Source organism: Chanodichthys erythropterus, chromosome 22, assembly GCF_024489055.1.
Source record: "Chanodichthys erythropterus isolate Z2021 chromosome 22, ASM2448905v1, whole genome shotgun sequence".
Classification (NCBI taxonomy): Eukaryota; Metazoa; Chordata; class Actinopteri; order Cypriniformes; family Xenocyprididae; genus Chanodichthys; species Chanodichthys erythropterus.
This window is the reverse complement of record NC_090242.1, coordinates 11,757,533-11,775,427: the sequence shown is the minus strand read 5'-3', so window position 1 is coordinate 11,775,427 and position 17,895 is coordinate 11,757,533. Positions and strand designations below refer to the sequence as shown.

Genomic DNA, 17,895 nt, shown 5'->3' with positions numbered 1-17,895 from the left:
ACTGCAGTAAAACTACTGAGATTCGTATAAAAATGATAGATCTACAAACATTTATCGACGAAATCAAGCGCTCTGAACACGGTAAACAATTGGGAAAAGACTTTATTAGTTATCGTTTAGAATGCAACAGCAGAAAGGGACACATGCTGAAATTACAACTCACATACAACAATGTGATGTTAAGATTAAATTCTTTACTTCCAAAACGCATATTACTTCAAAAACCAAAGATTCATAGTGACAAATAATAAGAGTAATAATAATAATAATAAAAAAAACTTAAGCACTACTAGCAAAGATGAGAATAATAATGGTAGTAGTAGTAATAATAATAATAATAATAATAGCAATATATCAATGAAACTAAATAATGTAGATCATATAAATAAAACGTAACAATTCTTTAAGGTAGCATGCAGGAGGAGATCTGATTGGTGGTTGGATAAGGGAGGGGGAGGAGTGTTTCTTACAGCTAATGTCGTATAGAATATGAGAATCGTGACATAAACAGCATGATTGACGCCCACTTCAGCCAATCGTGGGTTAGACCTGCCTCTTCTGGCCTCTGGCTCTCCTATCATGTCTTTATAGTTAGCCCTGCAAGCAAGAAACAACACACTCAGCACAGGGAGCTAACTCGCTAACCTATCTAACACATTCACGTGCTCTCACAGTCACACACGCACACGCTCATGTACTCGCACAAGCACGCTTGTGTTAGAGTGCAAACAATATTACATTCCATGCATGTGTCACGTAGCATGCAAAGTGTGTGTGACGGGACGTTTTGATTGTTATGGTACATTATAGGAACTGAAATGTGCAGATCCTTTATTAGTGTTTAATATTTTTAATTTCATTATGTTTTTACTTAATGTTTACTTGTTTAACTTTTTATTCTTTATTATAATTACTCATTTAATAAATTTTTTTAAATGTAAAAAAAACCCCGAATCTTTACAGTTTTGCACAAACAATGCATTTGCATATTACATTTGCACAAAAGTTCACTAAGTATTTGGATCGAGTTCTGCACATTTCACAAAAATCGCACAAGCATTTATAGGTGTGCATGCAGTCTGTAGTGCGCTAGTGTGTGTGCGCGCTGTATCCATATGGGCTGATGTGTGGATTCGTGTGAAGTGTGTGCAGTGCTTGCATATAATTGTGTGTTTACCTTGTATTGCTTGGCAATGTTTTGTTTGTGGTTCTCTTCCACCTGTTTGAATTTGGTCTCCAGGCCTCGGAGTTGATCTTCCATCTTCACCACGTACTGCAGGTCCCTCTGGGTCCGCTGGTCCAATACTTGGATTGATTGCGTCATGTTTTGCACCTACACACACACACACACACACACACACACACACACACACACACAAACAGGTATTAGAGATATAATGCAAAATTCTATTTAATAAAAATGTTGAAATTGTAATTTTGTGTGTGTATATATATATATATATATATATATATATTTTTTTTTTTTTTTAATTTTTTTTTTTATGGCAGAATATTCTTTTTAATCATGGGTAATTTGTCATTAAAAAGAACATTTTCATAAAATTCAATTTGTAAAATTATTTTTATTAATGTTATGTGTATATATAAAAATGTGTTATGTGTAATATTATGTGTAACATTAATAACAATATATATATATAATACCAAATTATGATTTTTTTTCCAAATTTTTTTTAACAAATATTATTTTTTATTTTATGGCAGAATATTATTTTTAATAATTGGTAATTTGTCATCAAAAATAATATTTTCATAAAATTACATTTTGTAAAATTATTGTTACTAATGTTATTTGTACTGTATATGCATATTGTATATATGTATTTATACTGAATACATATTCATTATTGGTATTGAGATAATATATATATTAGTTACTGCTCTATACTGTATATATTTAATATATTTAAAAAAAATCTAAAAGTTGTGTGTGTATATATATATATATATATATATATTATAAGAAATGTCTAAAAATAACTACTCTAAAATCATCTATAAATAATGAATCTCGTGACCTTCAGGAAACTAGCGAGTTCTGTATCTATTCCAAGTCTGCTAATGATTTGATGTGTCCGAGGAGTTGCATCATTGTCTTTCTGAGGAAAGGCTGTTTGCCTCTGCGCCAGTCGTGTTCCAGTGGAACTCATTAACTCTGTGTGTTTGTGAATGATACTGTTGTCTGCGAGATTAGACTCATGCCTCTAGGTCACTTTGATCTCAGGAGGAAAACTCTGGTTGTCATAGATTCGGTGTCTGTGGCAACTTTGCGTTAAAGGTAATGTGATGCCCAAGGGCAAACCAGTAGAGCAGGGATGGACAACTCCGGTCCTGGAGGGCCAGTGTCCAGCAGAGTTTAGCTCCAACCCTAATCAAACACACCTGAACCAGCTAATCAAGGTCTTTAGGATTAGTAGAAAGTTATAGGCGAGTGAGTTTTTATCAGGGATGGAGATAAACTCTGCAGGACACTGGCCCTCCAGGGCCGGAGTTGTCCATCCCTGCAGTAGAGCATTATGGGTTGGGAGGTCACCTTCTCCAGTAGCTGGCGGAGTTGTTTGGTGCGGGCGTCTCTTGAGCACATGGTCTGCTGAGGTGCAACGACCGTACACACACACCTGCCCTCGCTGTCCTGAGCCGAGCTGTACACCTGCCAGGACTCCTCTGGGTTAGCGGGTAAAACCTGTGAGAGAGCAGAGAGAACGAGAAGGGTGATCTTACCACGTATTACAACATCTAAAGTTCATAGTCTCATTTATAATCCCATACTCATTGGCATTACAAACACTTGACACAAGATTACATAAAACCCCATCTGTTCAGACTACGCCCATATCCCCACCCACCAATCAGAATGCAGCAGCATTGCATCTACTACCAGGAAGACAAACATCAGTCTCATTCACACACACACACAGAACTGCTGTTAAGTTACATCCAATCACAGTCGGCCTGGAGTTGGTGAGAGTGATGAACAGATGGAGGATTGACGAACATCCGCTGGTGCAGGACCAGAGAGCCCTAAATCTCCAAACCAATGGTGTACTTATGGAATATTACCACACTGCAAAGACTTTGATTCCAGCTGCTTTGCAGTCTTTTCATGTTATATTTGTTAATATTACAAGTTATTGTCCAATTACAACTGTGAAAGTGAAAATGACAGAACTGTGGAAGAACTGCACAGTTGCGTTACATCTGTTTTTAAATGCTGCTACTTTGTTTCATTCAGTTCTGTTTTGGAACTCAAGAGTGTGTTCACACAAGACACGTTCGCTCGAGACACACGACAATGTCTCAAGTATGACTTTTTAACCGTATCTTAAAACCTATTTAACTCACTGAATGGCATTTTCTAGAATCTCATTCTAGTGAAATCGCAAACATGCTGCTGATATTCACTGACATAGACTATAGCAGCAGTTCTGGTTCTTAAAATAAAATAAAAAAGTTTTATTAGGGCAAATTGGAACGCTCATATTCAAAGCGAAAACATACACATTTTAATATTAATGAGGTAAGCGTATGTCACAAGCAGCATATCTGTGAACGCCACTTTCTGAAACCGAGAAAGAACGCGCAAGAAGGGAAGACGCGTTCCTGCATTCGAAAATTAGAATAAAAGTATAGTAGGCTACATAATGCAAAAGAATAACACCACCGTTTGAACGAACCCTTACAAAAACGCATAGTTGCATCGCGCTGCTATATGCGTGAATTATTATTAATATAATTTTTTTTTTTTTTTTTTTTTTTTTTTACATGTTAAATGCTTAATATCTGAACTTTTCAACTGAATTTTCAGGGAAAATAACCCGACACTTACTCCTATACTCCGGTCCGGATAGCCGCCCTGCGCCGCGGTCAGTTTGGTGGTGTTGAGCCCCACCAGTGATGGCAGAGTCTGGGACATCCAGTTGGTGATCATGGCCATGGTGCTGAGCACCACACCGATCTTCAGCAAAGGCACGGACATCTCTGCGCACTGACCCAAACTCTCATTCTACACAAGCCACCGGGGAACCGTAACGGCGAGCATCGCTGCCCGTGAGCGCCTCGTGCATCACCATCATCCACATCATCTCCTCTAACGGTCCCGGTTCGGACGGTCTCAGGGTGCTCATCTTGATGTATGCCGTTGGTTGAATCCGGTGTGGTTAAAGTGATGAAAACCGAGCAGTGGTGACCCTCGTCTCTGCGCTGGTCCCGTCTGGTGCCTTTTCTGTTATCCAAGCCTCTTTTGTGTGCGTTCACGCCCTTATTGGTCCGCCTTCCCAACGCAAGTGAATTACTCTGGATGGATTACAACTGCACACGCCGACTGCTCTCCGTGGATGAGAAAGGAGGAGGCGCCACGCGCTCCTATATAAGGAGAGCGCGAAGCGCCCCTGTGTGCACGAGACTCGCCACCAGGGATTTGCACTTGACAACGGATAGAGTTAATGGCCCGATATTGTCATAACCAATGTCACGCCCCATTCCAGGTCAACGTGAGTGAGTAATGATCACATTTCTTCCGCGCTCTGCCTCTTACTATTCCCATATTAACTGTCACTGCCAGTGTGCAAATTATACAGACTTTCAGGGGGCGTCATATTTTCTGTCAGTAGCCTAGTTTTCGCGGCACAAGGTTCTTCTCGCACGATTAAACTATTGTTTTAAAGAAAACTTGTAATGTCACTTGTGGCTACTGAAAAGAATTTGAATTTAAACAGACAGCTGAAGGGTTATTTCAAAAATCATAAATCACTCACATCAGTGTTTTTCAGAAATATAACAAAGAACTCACAAGATGTGTCACGAGACATCAGAGGTATATATTAAACGACTGGGAAATAAAGGGAAACATATGGGGCGTATGTGGTTGGAATATCTTTATTGCAGCCTTAAACATATGTAAATATCTGACATGCACATGCGTAGATGGATTGTTGGTGAAAACTGAAATATAGACTGTAAAAAGACAGAGAATCCCGAAAACGAATCCCTACACTTTCAGTGCGCCAAGTGCATTTACTCAGTTTGCATTAGAATGACTCTAGCGCCCCCGTGTCGTGATCGGCGGTACTGTGGTGCAATTACACCGACTACAATCTGGCAGCATGACAGAACGAGTAGTGTGCAGTCTCATGAATCACTTGGTTAACACCTATTATTCACAGACCTAGACATGTTAGTGAGTAGTCTTGACACAGTAAGAGGTGCAAAACGCGTCATAGTTAGATGTGCACGAATCCTGATACCTTAAATAACCAAATTATATAAATAAGCTGGGGGGACCGGGACTGTTTGTCACATTTCTTACTCCAGTGAATATTTCTCAGGGTAGTTTTATTTATTTATTATTACTTCTTACTTTAAAAAAAGTTTTTGTGTGTTTAATGAAATTGTTTCACTGTTTTGCAGGAAAAGAGATACGGTTCAAGTTAATGTTGAACTTTATTCCACGTGCAGTCGGGCATTTAGTCAAACTATAAGGGATTTGTCACAATGGGAACCTGTTGTTTAAAATGGATTTAAGATTTTTTTTTTCTTTGAAATATGAAACAAGTATTGCTGAACAATGTAGAAGATAGCATAAATTGAGTTTATATAGCACGTGATAACCTATAATTTATTTAAAAAATACCATTGTCCTGAGAATACAGTTCAGGATAGTTTTTATTGTGTTCAGTTATAAAATGTATTCATATCTTCTTTGTCTTTTAGTTTTTTAATATACATTCTCAGTTGTTTAATAAATAAACACGATTTTTGGTCTAAAATAAACAGCTTTTTTTTTGTTGATAAAAACATGAATATGTCAAAGGTACTGCACTTTCCACAGACTGACCTTTGAGAGAGAGAGAGACTGAGAGAGATTCAGGGAGTGTCAGGCATCCAGTTGTGTCTCTGTCAGCATATCCAACCTCACTTTAATAAAACATCACACAGAAAACATCTAAAACATTGAATCTAGGGCAGATATTCTTTCCGGGCCTGTCACTGTCTATTACACACACACACACACACACACACACACACACATACACATTTTTGTTTGTTTGTGGATCAACAATGATCTGATCTTTCTGTACTGGCCTTAAAGGACTAGTTCTGCCATTATTTATTCACTCTCACCTGTATGATTTCCGGTCTTCCGTAGAACACAAAAGGAGTTATTTTAAACAGAATGTCCAAGGTGTCCTTTTCCATACAATGAAATTGAATGGTGCCCATTGTTGTCAGGCAAGTTTGAAATTTCAGGCTGAATAGCTGAATGGACTACTTTTATAATGTTTTATCTCATTTATTTTCAGCACTCAACAGTCCAAGTCCCCATCTGCTTTAATTGTACAGAAGTGAGCAGCTCAGATATTCTGCTAAACATCTCCTTTGGTGCTCCATGTTAGAAACCAGAGGTTTGGAGCAACACAAAGGTGAGTAATTGATGACAGTTAAATATCTTCTGGACATGACATCCTTGTAGATACCTTGGTTACCACACTGGTTGCATTTTGTGTGAGAGGAGATGGAAAGAGACATAAAAGAGATGGAGTGAATGAATAACAGAGCCATAGAAACAGAAGGTCACTTCAGCACAAATCACTCTGGGCTTGAATTTGTTTGGCCTTGGGATCTCTGTGTGTGTCTGCCAATGAACAACACAACTTGAATCACATTGGCTTGTTTTTTTATTTCAGATTAATGAGCAACATATCCACCGCACATAGACTATTAGAACACTCTCAATGTTTAACTGACCTTGTGTCATGGCCTTGGACTTATCTACACTTATCTACAAATTAGTGCCTTTGGGAGGTTATTTTTCATATTTGATGTAACATTTGGTCTCATTAGTTCTCTGTAAACTTTGTGAACCTGTCTGTGTTAATTAAATACTTATTTCGAACCTAGCTTTCTTTCTGGCTCTTGATAAAAGCTGACAGCTTTTTAATTACAAAACTGTGCTAAATAAACACTTTTCAATAAAGAAATGTTTTGGCTAATGAATCAAACAATCAAACGTAATGCCAAATGTCTATGTTGATTCGTTTATTTAACATCAGGAATTTAATTGGGTTTATTGGCCATTTCCCTCTGCACATTAAATCTAGAATATAAAAGACAACACGTTTTTTGTATATAGAAATATGAGTGGTTTTATGAAATTAAGACATCAAATTAATTGTGCTTGTGGTATTAAGCAGTGAACTGATCAACAGGATAGTTTTAACATTTAACCCTGACCAATGAGGTTAAAGCTAAACCTTAAGGGGGACTTATAATGCCCCTTTTACAAGTCTCTGGTGTCCCCAGAATGTGTCTGTGAAGTTTCAGCTCAAAATCCCCCACAGATCATTTATTATATCTTGTCAAATTTGCCCCTATTTGGGTGTGAGCAAAAACACGCTGTTTTTTGTGTGTGTCCCTTTAAATGCAAATGAGCTGTTTTTTCCTGGCCCGCTTTCCAGAAGAGGGCGGAGCGCTTCGGTTGCTCAACAACTACAAAGCTGGTGAATCTCAACGGAGACTACACTGATAGAGAGACTCAGGGAGAAGTTACAACTTTTAGAATGAAACTGGACGTTTCTGAATGGTTAGTGGATAAATTTGTCGTTGCTGTGGAGTTGATTCAACTCATCGACTAGCATGTGTCGTCATGTTAATGTTTTGTGCAAATCCAGTGTTGAATTGACTCTCGTTTGTGAAGCAGTCCGGCGTAAAATGACGGCATGGTGACAACACTCTACTACAACAACTCTTCCTCTTCTCTAAAGCAGCCCAACATGGCCTTACCCCCTTTGTTGCGTGTTCTAGGGGGCAGTGTTTATGTAAATTTTACAGTTATTGATGTCACTAACCCGGGAAGCAGCTCATTGTAGTCCCTACCAGCCGTTTGTTGTAGTCCTTTAAGGAACACTCCACTTTTTTTTGAAAATAAGCTCATTTTCCAACTCCCCTAGAGTCAAACAGTTGAGTTTTACCATTTTTGAATCCATTCAGCCGATCTCCGGTACCACTTTTAGCATAGCTTAGCATATTTCATTGAATCTGATTAGACCGTTAGCATCACGCTCAAAAATGACCAAAGAGTTTGATATTTTTCCTATTTAAAACTTGACTCTTCTGTAGTGACATCGTGTACTAAGACTGATGGAAAATGAAAAGTTGCGATTTTCTAGGCCGATATGAAAAATATCGAAACTCTTTGGTCATTTTTGAGCGAGATGCTATTGGTCTCATCAGATTCAATGAACTATGCTAAGCTATTCTAAAAGTGGTACCGCCAGACCCGGAGATTGGCTGAATGGATTCGAAAACGGTGAAACTCAACTGTGTTCCTTTAGATAACGAATTCTTTCAAAGAAAGTATCTCCCTATGCATTGAACTTTGAGCGTCGTAACTTTGCAGATGTTGTTTATGCTCAAACAGCAACATTACACACTAACTAAAATTAAAAAATTGAAATCATAATCAACCACCCCTTTAAAGAGATAGTTCATCCAAAAATTAAAATTATGTAATTATTTATACTCACCCTCATGTTGTTATTTTTTTGTCATATTTGAAACTCAACAGCATCCATTGACATTCAGTTTCATTGGAAATGAGCAGCGTGAACGTTCTGCCAAACATCTGCTTTCTTGTTCAACAAAAGGCTTTGGAACGACATGAAGGTGAGTACATAGTTTTTTTTTTTTTATCTGTGGTATGAAAAGCTTCCTTAATCTGTATGTTCTGTACAAACACATGGATTAGTTTTACAAAAGCACTCATCTGTTTGGGTCAGGTACATATTGCTATTAATTCCGAAACAAGATCTGCAGTAAACGTCCAATATGAATGTTTTATAGCTCCATTCTCTAAGGCAACAGCAATCAATTTTACTTTGAGAGAGAAGCAAAACCGTAATCTCAAATTGGGATTCCCTTTAACACTGTTCTTTTTATCATCTTTAATAATTCATGTGTAGGCTGTGCGATTTCTGCAGCCCCCAGCAAAACTATAATATCCTGTACTGTAGATCAGGAGCGCTAGATGGTGGTTGGTTCAGAGTGTACCAGCAGAAGCCATCTGAGCTGTTGGACAGAAGGAGACTGTGGCAGCAGTAACTCATCTGTAATGGTCTACAGTAAAGCCTTCAGCTTCAGGCTGTGTGTAAAAAAAAAAATAGTCCAACATGATATAAGTGATTTATCCATCGGTCTCTACAAGAGTGCTGGATACCTCCCTAACGGTTCTGCAGTGTGTAGGGAGGAGGAGGAGGAGGAGGAGGAGAAGTCCGTGTTTTCAGAAGTTTTCTTCTGCAGAAACTTCAAATGCTCAGCCTGACTCTGGGCCCTGGTGTCCGTGGTACTGCAGAGGTGTTTGGAACGGAGCCCTGCTGTTTGAACATTTACTCTCCCCTTCCCCTGCGTTTCCACTGCGTTCTCCAAGCAGTCTGTTCTTCCTGCTGTTTTCAGTGGTAGTTTATAGAATATCCGTCTGCAGCTGAAATATTACTGCTTCAAATCATAGGGATTTATTTTGTGATTTAGAAAAAATATATATCTTGGTGCTGTGTGTGAACAGATGGTAGATTTTCTTAAAAGAAAAAAATGAGTGGTGTTTGACTTTGCAAAATTCACAGGCAAGATTCAAGGGTGTTTTGGGTGGTTGCCAGGTGTTGCAATGCCTGATTACATTACTTGCCCACCGCAGCACCACCCCCACTGTTGTTTTGCTTGTTTTTAGAAGTAAAAAACATTTACTTCAGTTGGACAATGGATGCTGCAATTATAAACTGAAAGCAGCACGTGCAGCAGGAGACAAGAGAGGTGACTGACAGGACGATGGCGGAGGATTTAGTGCGCACAGATCACTGACAAATAGGGTAGAGTGGGGGAAAACGCCCCCTTAAGGACTATGTAACGTTTTCTGTGAAGCAAAAGTTAAATGTGTCTAGAATAGATATCCTAGTTTTCAGTGACAATTACATAAATTATAAACCAAGTATGAAAAATGTCCAGAGTTTTCATGTTATTGGATTTTTAACAAAAATTACATTTGTACCTTGGGGGGCCTTTTGCCCCCACTCTGAAAAAGTAGTTTGTTTTTTACATTTACACCAACATCAAAGTATAAGCAGTTTTAGCTTAAATTTAAAAAGACAAGCTAAAACGACAGTAGATAAATAAGAATATTTATTAAAGGTGCCCTAGAACCAGTTTTTACAAGATGTAATATAAGTCTAAGTTGTCCCCTGAATGTGTCTGTGAAGTTTCAGCTTAAAATACCCCATAGATTTTTTAAATTAATTTTTTTAACTGCCTATTTTGGGGCATCATTAACTATGCACCGATTCAGGCTGCGGCCCCTTTAAATCGCGCGCTCCCTGCCCCCCTCGCTCTCGATTATAATACAGTGCATTTACAAAGTTCACACAGCTAATATAACCCTCAAATGGATCTTTACAAGATGTTCATCATGCATACTGCATGTATGTGTCGGATCATGTGAGTATAGTATTTATTTTGGATGTTTACATTTGATTCTGAATGAGTTTAATAGTGCTCCGTGGCTAAAGCTAACATTACACACTGTTGGAGAGATTTATAAAGAATGAAGTTGTGTTTATGAATTATACAGACTGCAAGTGTTTAAAAATGAAAATAGCGATGGCTCTTGTCTTTGTGAATACAGTAAGAAACGATGGTAACTTTAACCACATTTAACAGTACATTAGCAACATGCTAACGAAACATTTATAAAGACAATTTACAAATATCACTAAAAATATCATGTAATCATGGATCATGTCAGTTATTATCGCTCCATCTGCCATTTTTCGCTATTGTTCTTTCTTGCTTACCTAGTCTTCATCTGTGCACAGATCCAGACGTTAATACTGTGTCTGCCCTTGTGTAATGCCTTGAACATGAGCTGGCATATGCAAACATTGGGGGCGTACATATTAATGATCCCGACTGTTACATAACAGTCAGTGTTATGTTGAGATTCGCCTGTTCTTCTGAGGTCTTTTAAACAAATGAGATTTACACAAGAAGGAGGAAGCAATGGTGTTTGAGACTCACTGTATGTCATTTCCATGTACTGAACTCTTGTTATTCAACTATGCCAAGGTAAATTAAATTTTTGATTCTAGGGCACCTTTAATGAGCCATGCTGAAAACCAGCCTATTTGAAAAATATTGTTAGCTGATGCTAACTGGCTAGCTAACTAGATAGCTGGTGTTAACTTGAGGTAATTTTTAAATATAAAGTCCAAATATTTATATTCAACCACTTACTTAAATTATATTTGATGGAAAAACAAAGGATGTGATGTTCAGAACATGGTAACTACAGTAATTAAGATGGGACGTTTTACCCCAATAAATATAATTATATTTTCTTTAAATTACATGTTCTCCCTAACTACAGGCCTTGCTGTTATCACTTCATATATAACTAATGTTCTGCAAAACAACAAGCTTTAAAACACCATTTTTCTTACTGTTAAAAATTATATCACTTAACATAAAATCCGTTTCCTCTCAGGTACGTCGCCAGTGTAAGCTTCACCATGAATACTTCCTCATCACTCTCATCAACCTAGTCCATAGCAACAACAAAAGCATATTTTGACTTTATCTAGTGGTTATTTTGGGAAAAATAGTAGGGGGCATTTTACCCCACTCTACCCTATCTTATCTTGTAAAATGCGTGGTCAGTACCGTCACTCCCTATACACAGATTATACGTGCTCATGAATTAGAAAGCAAAAGTAAAACGCGAGCGTGCATTCAAAAGCAATTTTAATATCCCTGATGCCTGCAAATTATATATAATACCGCAGGGTGTTCTGAATGGATGTTAGTGTATAGTGTGTTGGTATTTGATTGCTATGTTGTTTTGGATGGCTGCCAGAGTTATTGCTTTGCTGCTAAAGTGTACTTAGTGATTTTTAGTGTGTTTCTAGGGTGCTTTGAATGGTTGTTAGTGTATTACTGTTCAGATGCTTGGTTGTTTTGGCTGTTTGCTGATGTATTTCTATGTGGCTGCTAAGATTTTCTGACTCACTATAGTATTCAAGGTGCTTGTGAGGTGGTTTCTTAGTAAACAGCCTATCCATGTGTCTACAAGACTCTCTATATACTCATTCATGGCAAAAATCATATTTCTAATTGCTAAAGCACACCTCTCCAAATCATTCATGTCCACGGAAAAAAAAGGATTCTCAAAGTGCAGTAAATGCATGTTTATATAAAAAAAAAGTAGCGCAGTGGAATAGAAAAACATGTTCTGTGTGAACCAGTCCTTATGCATCTCTTTTTCTAAAACAATGAACACACACTTGCCCTTTCACAGTTCAGATGCTACAGAATTCTATAATGGACAACACAAGTATAAAGATTGAGAGATTGCTGATGATTGATTGTCTGTCTAGTGTTCGATTGGAGATTTCAAGAAGAGTGTGTGTGCGTGTGTGATTTATGGATTGTTAGAGAGAAACAATGAGTGTCAGGGGTGGTGAAATGCCATCATATAAACAACAGCTTGTGTTTCCTTTTAAACGCACACACGCTTTCCTTTTATCTCCCTTTCATACTCAAAACCAGACACAATCGATTAAAGGCAGAACCATTACTAATATGATAATTCTTCTTCTCCACAGGCTAGATGATTCTCTTCAGTGAGACCATAATGATGACCTTTATCTCCATGAAGGTGATAAGACCATAGAAGACACATATCTATACCGTGGTAATCAAGAACTAATCTCATCCATTCTATAGCTGGGGGAGCTAAGCATTTAGAATGTGGATACATTATCTATTTCTCTCTCTCTCTCTCTCTCTCTCTCGTTAATGGAAGTTTGAATGGATTCTACATTTGGACTTGGGCTACATACTGAAATACGATTAGGACATTAACACAAATTGAAAAGACAGCATAAGCGCCACTGGGACCAGAAGCATCAGGCCCACTGAAACTCAGGGAACAAGTGCCATGTCAGTTATGAGCTAAGTGGTTAATGCAAGAAAAAAAAATCCATATATGACATTTGACATACACAATATATAACAAAAATTATATAAGATATAAATTTAAATTAAATAATTAAATAAAAATAAATATTTATTTATTTATTCATAAGTAACCTACAGTTATTGTAGGCTAAAAGAAAGTTGGCATACATCAGTCAGTCATTGCACATCCGTTACTTTAAAAGTTTCTATCACCATCTCATCATGTCACAAGAACATTTTTTGTACTACAAAAAAATTTGATGATCACTGGCTGTCAAGTTTAGTTGCAGTTTTGTCTGGTTTACTAGACACTCTGTGAAAACACCATGACAAGAGTAGTTTGCTTTTCCTGTGTTGATGTATTTCCATTTTAAACAGGACATTTTGGGTGGAACATATCTAACACATAAATGCAGAGCTACTAGTTTATTAGAAATAAGTGCAATTCTTTTGTTGTATGTCTCCTAGGACTTTGAAGCTTGATGCTTCTTCCTGCATTTCCCTGAAAATTCCTGTCAAACAAACTCAATGTCCTTCAATCAGTGGTGATAACACAATGAGGGTAATATGACCTACTCAATGCTTTTATACAGTATGTTTTTAGATATATTAGGCCCTCTAGAAAAACTGCTGGTTGGATCAATTTTAATCCAATCGATGGTTGGCGCATTACTTGGACAGGGGGAAATATGATGTTCCAACTTGCTTTCTGACCTAAATTATGCTACTGTCATTTAAAATGAGATCACTTTAGACCTCATTCTGTCAAACTGTTTCAGTTTGAGAACTAGTTAAGTGGGTGAACTGATAGTGGTGGGAAATCTGTAGTACACTATGAGATCCTTCAGCTGTTCTGTGGGTGGTGTAATGTGCTTTTTTAGTAGTGGTGTTCAGTGAGTGGTGTTTAGTAGGTGTTCAGCATTGTGTTTCCATTAAGTAGATTTTCTGTGGGTGATGTGCAGTGGCATTTTGGGTGGGTGGTGTTTAGTAGGTGTACTTGCGTGGTGTTTAGCTTCAGCAGCTGTTAGTGTTTAAGCACTGCTGCATGTTTAGAGGCATTTTATGAGAGGTATTTACATTTAAGGAGAAGTTATTTCAGTGAGTCGTGTTTTATGAATGGTGCACGTGTTTGTGGGTGTTTAGATGTGTGTTCTGCAAGTGGTGTTAAAGATCTGTTTTGAAGATGGTGTTCTGTAATCAGTGCTAATGGTTAGGATGTGTTCTTATTGCTCTTAAAAATAAAGGTTCTTTAGTTGTTCAACTTTTCTCTCTATAGGTTTTTTGAGTTCTTATTATAGTTTTTTAAAATCAAAAAAGATCTTGAAGTCACTATATTCAGTATAATCGTATTAATGCACGGTCCATTAAAGCACCACTACACAGAAGGTTTTCTAAAGAGATAAGAGGATAAAAAGCTCTTTGAGGAACCCACACAGATTCTCCATTGACATTAGACTCTGTTTTTCTTTCTAATTGGAGCCTTTATTTTTTAAGAGCTTTAGGGTTATGTCCATTAATAAGTGTGTAGGCTGGTACAAAACAGAAAAATAACTCCCATACACATACAAACACTCATAAACAAACTGAAAGTTTCCACAGCACAATTATTAAACCATGACAATTTCCTGAGAGTTTGAAACTAGATCACTGCATTTATAAGACAAGCATAAGTCCCGGCATGCATTTGCTCACACCTGTGCTCCTAAGGTACTTCATGTGTTTAATTTAACACTGACAACAGAGCCAAATTAAATCCCAGTATGAAAAAAATGAACTATGTTTCCTTGTGTAGCTATGGGAAAGAGTTTTGAATATGAAATTATGGTTATACTTTAGTTTAGGGTCCAATTCTCACTATTAACTAGCTGCTTATTAGCATACATAATTAGGATACTGGCTGTTTATTGGTACCATATCAATGCTTTATTCAGCATGACCTTATTCTACATCTCTTAATCCTTAACAATTACCTTACTATTAATACGCAGTAATTAGGAGCTTGATGATGCAAAAGTCATAGTTAATAGTGAGAATTGTGACCAAAACCAAATATTGTCCTATCCTAACTAACCATACATCAATGGAAAGCTTAATTATTCATCTTTCAGATGATGTCTTTGGTCCAGGGTCACAATTGGACTCTAAACTAAAGTGTGACCGAAATTATTTTATATGATGTGTCTTTCAAGACCTGAATAGAGTTACATTCACTGTATTGTTCTTAAAAACACTCATGTGTATGATCTTGTGTATAAGGTCTTCTTCTCTAAACCCGGGTAAAGCTGAGGAAAATGCCAAATTGTCACAGTTTCAATGGGCCGTAAATCTCTGAGATGAGAAGATGACCGAGCCACGCGGCGGTAATTGATGGGTTTGGCAGAGTCAGTTTGAGATTTACTTGCGCGCACATGCCGAGTAAGCATGCTGCCCCGCTGCGAGCCTAATGCAACATTTACACTGGCTGTACGGTTCACATGCTCATCCTTTCTGATCAATATGAAAATACATGCAACAGTGAGACGCTGGTTAAAGTAATAACTGAAGCGTGAAGAGCACTGTTTGCATATGTAGAAGCCAAGAACACTGCGCACTGGGGAATGTTAGTAAGAGCGGCCAAATGCTCTCGAATTCTCTAGTGCAAAGCTTGTTTCTTTTTGTAGGATTTTGCCATATTAGTGTCCATTTTAACAGGGACGTACAGCAGGGAAGATGCCATATTTAATGTGACTTAAATGAAAATAAGGGACACTTACGATAGATTAGGCAGGTTTCATTTTCAGAACACATGTGGTGTGTTTTATTTTAGTGAACAATTAAAATCAAGGAAGAGATGCAGTTTAACCCATTAATCTACTATTACATCTTTTCATTCATGTAAAAATTAAATATAGCATCTAAGTTATATAGAAACCATTATGACAAGTGGTGACATATTTGCCCCAATTTGAAAAATGTATATATCCATTCCCCCTCTTTTTGTGAGATACTCATAATTATGCCCTATGTACACTTTTTCAAATAATTCCTAAACACTTTCATGTAATTATTGTGGTGTTAACACTGGCAATGTGCAATTACACCCCACAAAATAATTACATGAAGTGCATTAACATTACATAGCGCTTCTCAAGTTTTGTTTGTTGTCTCCCAAGGCCTTTAACTCACTGTAAAAAAAAAAAAAAAGTTGGTTGTTGGTTTAACTTAAGTATAATAACAAAGTATATTACCTGGTTGCCTTAAAATGTTGAGTTCAGTTAAATTTAAAAAAATGAGTTAAAACAATGAAGGTGATTGGTTTAATAATCAGAACCTCAAATATTATGTTATGTGAACTACATTAATTATCTAAGTTGATTGGACAAAAGAAAAAATCTTATAACAAATAATGAAAATTATTTTTTACGGTATAGCTCAAAAATATACACTCTAAAAAATGCTCAAAATTGGTTCAAAAATGGACAAACCCAACCGTTGGGTTAAATGTTTAAATGAAATTTAACAACTGGGTTTTCAATATTTAACCCAAATCTGGGTTGAAACAACCCAGCATTTTTTAGAGTGTACTTATATCCGGTTTATTCTTCATGGCTTGTACGAGTTACATGTGTTAACTTGTGATAACACACTAAAACATCCTTTAGTGTCTCAGAGACCCCAGGTATAAATAAGATCCTCTCTAGAGATACATATCTGCTAGATTTATTTTGTGTTTTTCTGCAAAGTGTATTTTCCATGTTCGAACTGAGCCCAAACAGAAGCAACGTGACTGTACTAGATATCATTTTGGTCACATTTCTGAAAAGAGCATGTTTAATTTTTGATATCTGCTGGATACAAGAAGAACATATTAAAAGCTTTCATTATTGTTATTTTTACACATACAGTGCTGTATGTGTGTCCCAAAACAAAGAATACAAAGTCAGTCTCAACAGTACATGAGGATTAAATATACATTGAAACATGAATCCTAATGTATGTGATAACGAATGTTTCCTTTCATGAGGCACAAATATGTAAATCGTGCGCTTTTCTTGCAACTTGGTCGCGTGCAGGTTGTTTCTTATGTTTGCTGTGAGCTGTAATAAGTATAACCGTGGACTCTTCATATCTCTCTGCTTGTAATCCCGTCCATTAATCTCTTTTTCCCAGTATTCTGGCTAATTCACCGCAGCCTGATCTGTGTTCGATGTGTGTGTGTGTGTGTGTGTGTGTGGGAGGTAAAGATGGCGATAGACCTACTTGCGTGAGTTCCGTGCCCATCAGCACCAGCACGATGAGACTCAAGAGCTTGTTCACGCGCTGCATCTCGCGCCTCCGCTCGCTCGCACTCGCTCTCGCATGCAGATCCGGTCCGGTGCCTCGTTAAGACCCGCTCGTTGATGCTCTCTCCTCGCTCCTCTGTCCCCGGTCTCTCGCTTCTCTCTCTTTCTCTCTCTTCTCAGCAACAGAATGACAGAGAAACAGAACTCGGTCTCGCGCAGCCGTCTCTGGGCATCTCGCGCGCGGAGCGTCGTCTCGCGCCTCCCGTTTTCTCCCGTGTGTCTTTCTGCCTCCCGTCGACTCCTGTACCCGTTAGATTAGCGGCTCTGGAGATTTAGCGTCACGCAGGGTGGTCTGGTTAGCCCAAAACTTTGTGTGTATCTCGTTGCGTGAGGCAGAAAGATTGGGGAGTGCGAGCGCGAGCTGTCCGAGGTGCTGAAACCGGATGTGACATGCGGCGCGCGTGGGAAATTCAAGGGGGATGCGCGAGAGGAGGAAGAGCGGGACTGAGCTAATTGGTAGAACCTTGCGCGGCGTCAAAACAGTCTGACTACACTTGTGATAATTTTTTCTCTAAATGGCATTTAAAATGAAGGATACATTCATACAAGCATACGT

At 37.9% G+C, this 17,895-nt stretch overlaps 1 protein-coding gene and 1 long non-coding RNA gene across 3 annotated transcripts in view; one reads left to right on the top strand and one right to left on the bottom strand.

Annotated features, from left to right (window-relative positions):
- Positions 1 to 17,663, bottom strand: part of olfm1b (olfactomedin 1b) — a 33,825-nt gene extending 16,162 nt beyond the window's left edge. The window contains exons 1-3 of one of the 2 annotated variants that reach the window (XM_067376287.1): positions 17,257 to 17,663; positions 2,555 to 2,704; positions 1,178 to 1,333 (exon numbers count right to left, since the gene is read on the bottom strand). In XM_067376287.1, the coding sequence (XP_067232388.1) occupies positions 1,178 to 1,333; positions 2,555 to 2,704; positions 17,257 to 17,322 (372 nt within the window). In that variant the 5' untranslated portion in view covers positions 17,323 to 17,663. Of the gene's footprint in view, positions 1 to 1,177; positions 1,334 to 2,554; positions 2,705 to 3,847; positions 4,350 to 17,256 lie in introns of those variants that run through there. The other variant, XM_067376286.1, reaches the window with a different exon arrangement.
- LOC137012823 (uncharacterized) lies at positions 4,431 to 7,555 on the top strand. Its single transcript, XR_010893617.1, has 3 exons — positions 4,431 to 4,511; positions 6,321 to 6,440; positions 7,476 to 7,555. It is a non-coding gene; the product is annotated as an uncharacterized lncRNA (long non-coding RNA).
- Positions 17,664 to 17,895: the final 232 nt, after the last annotated feature.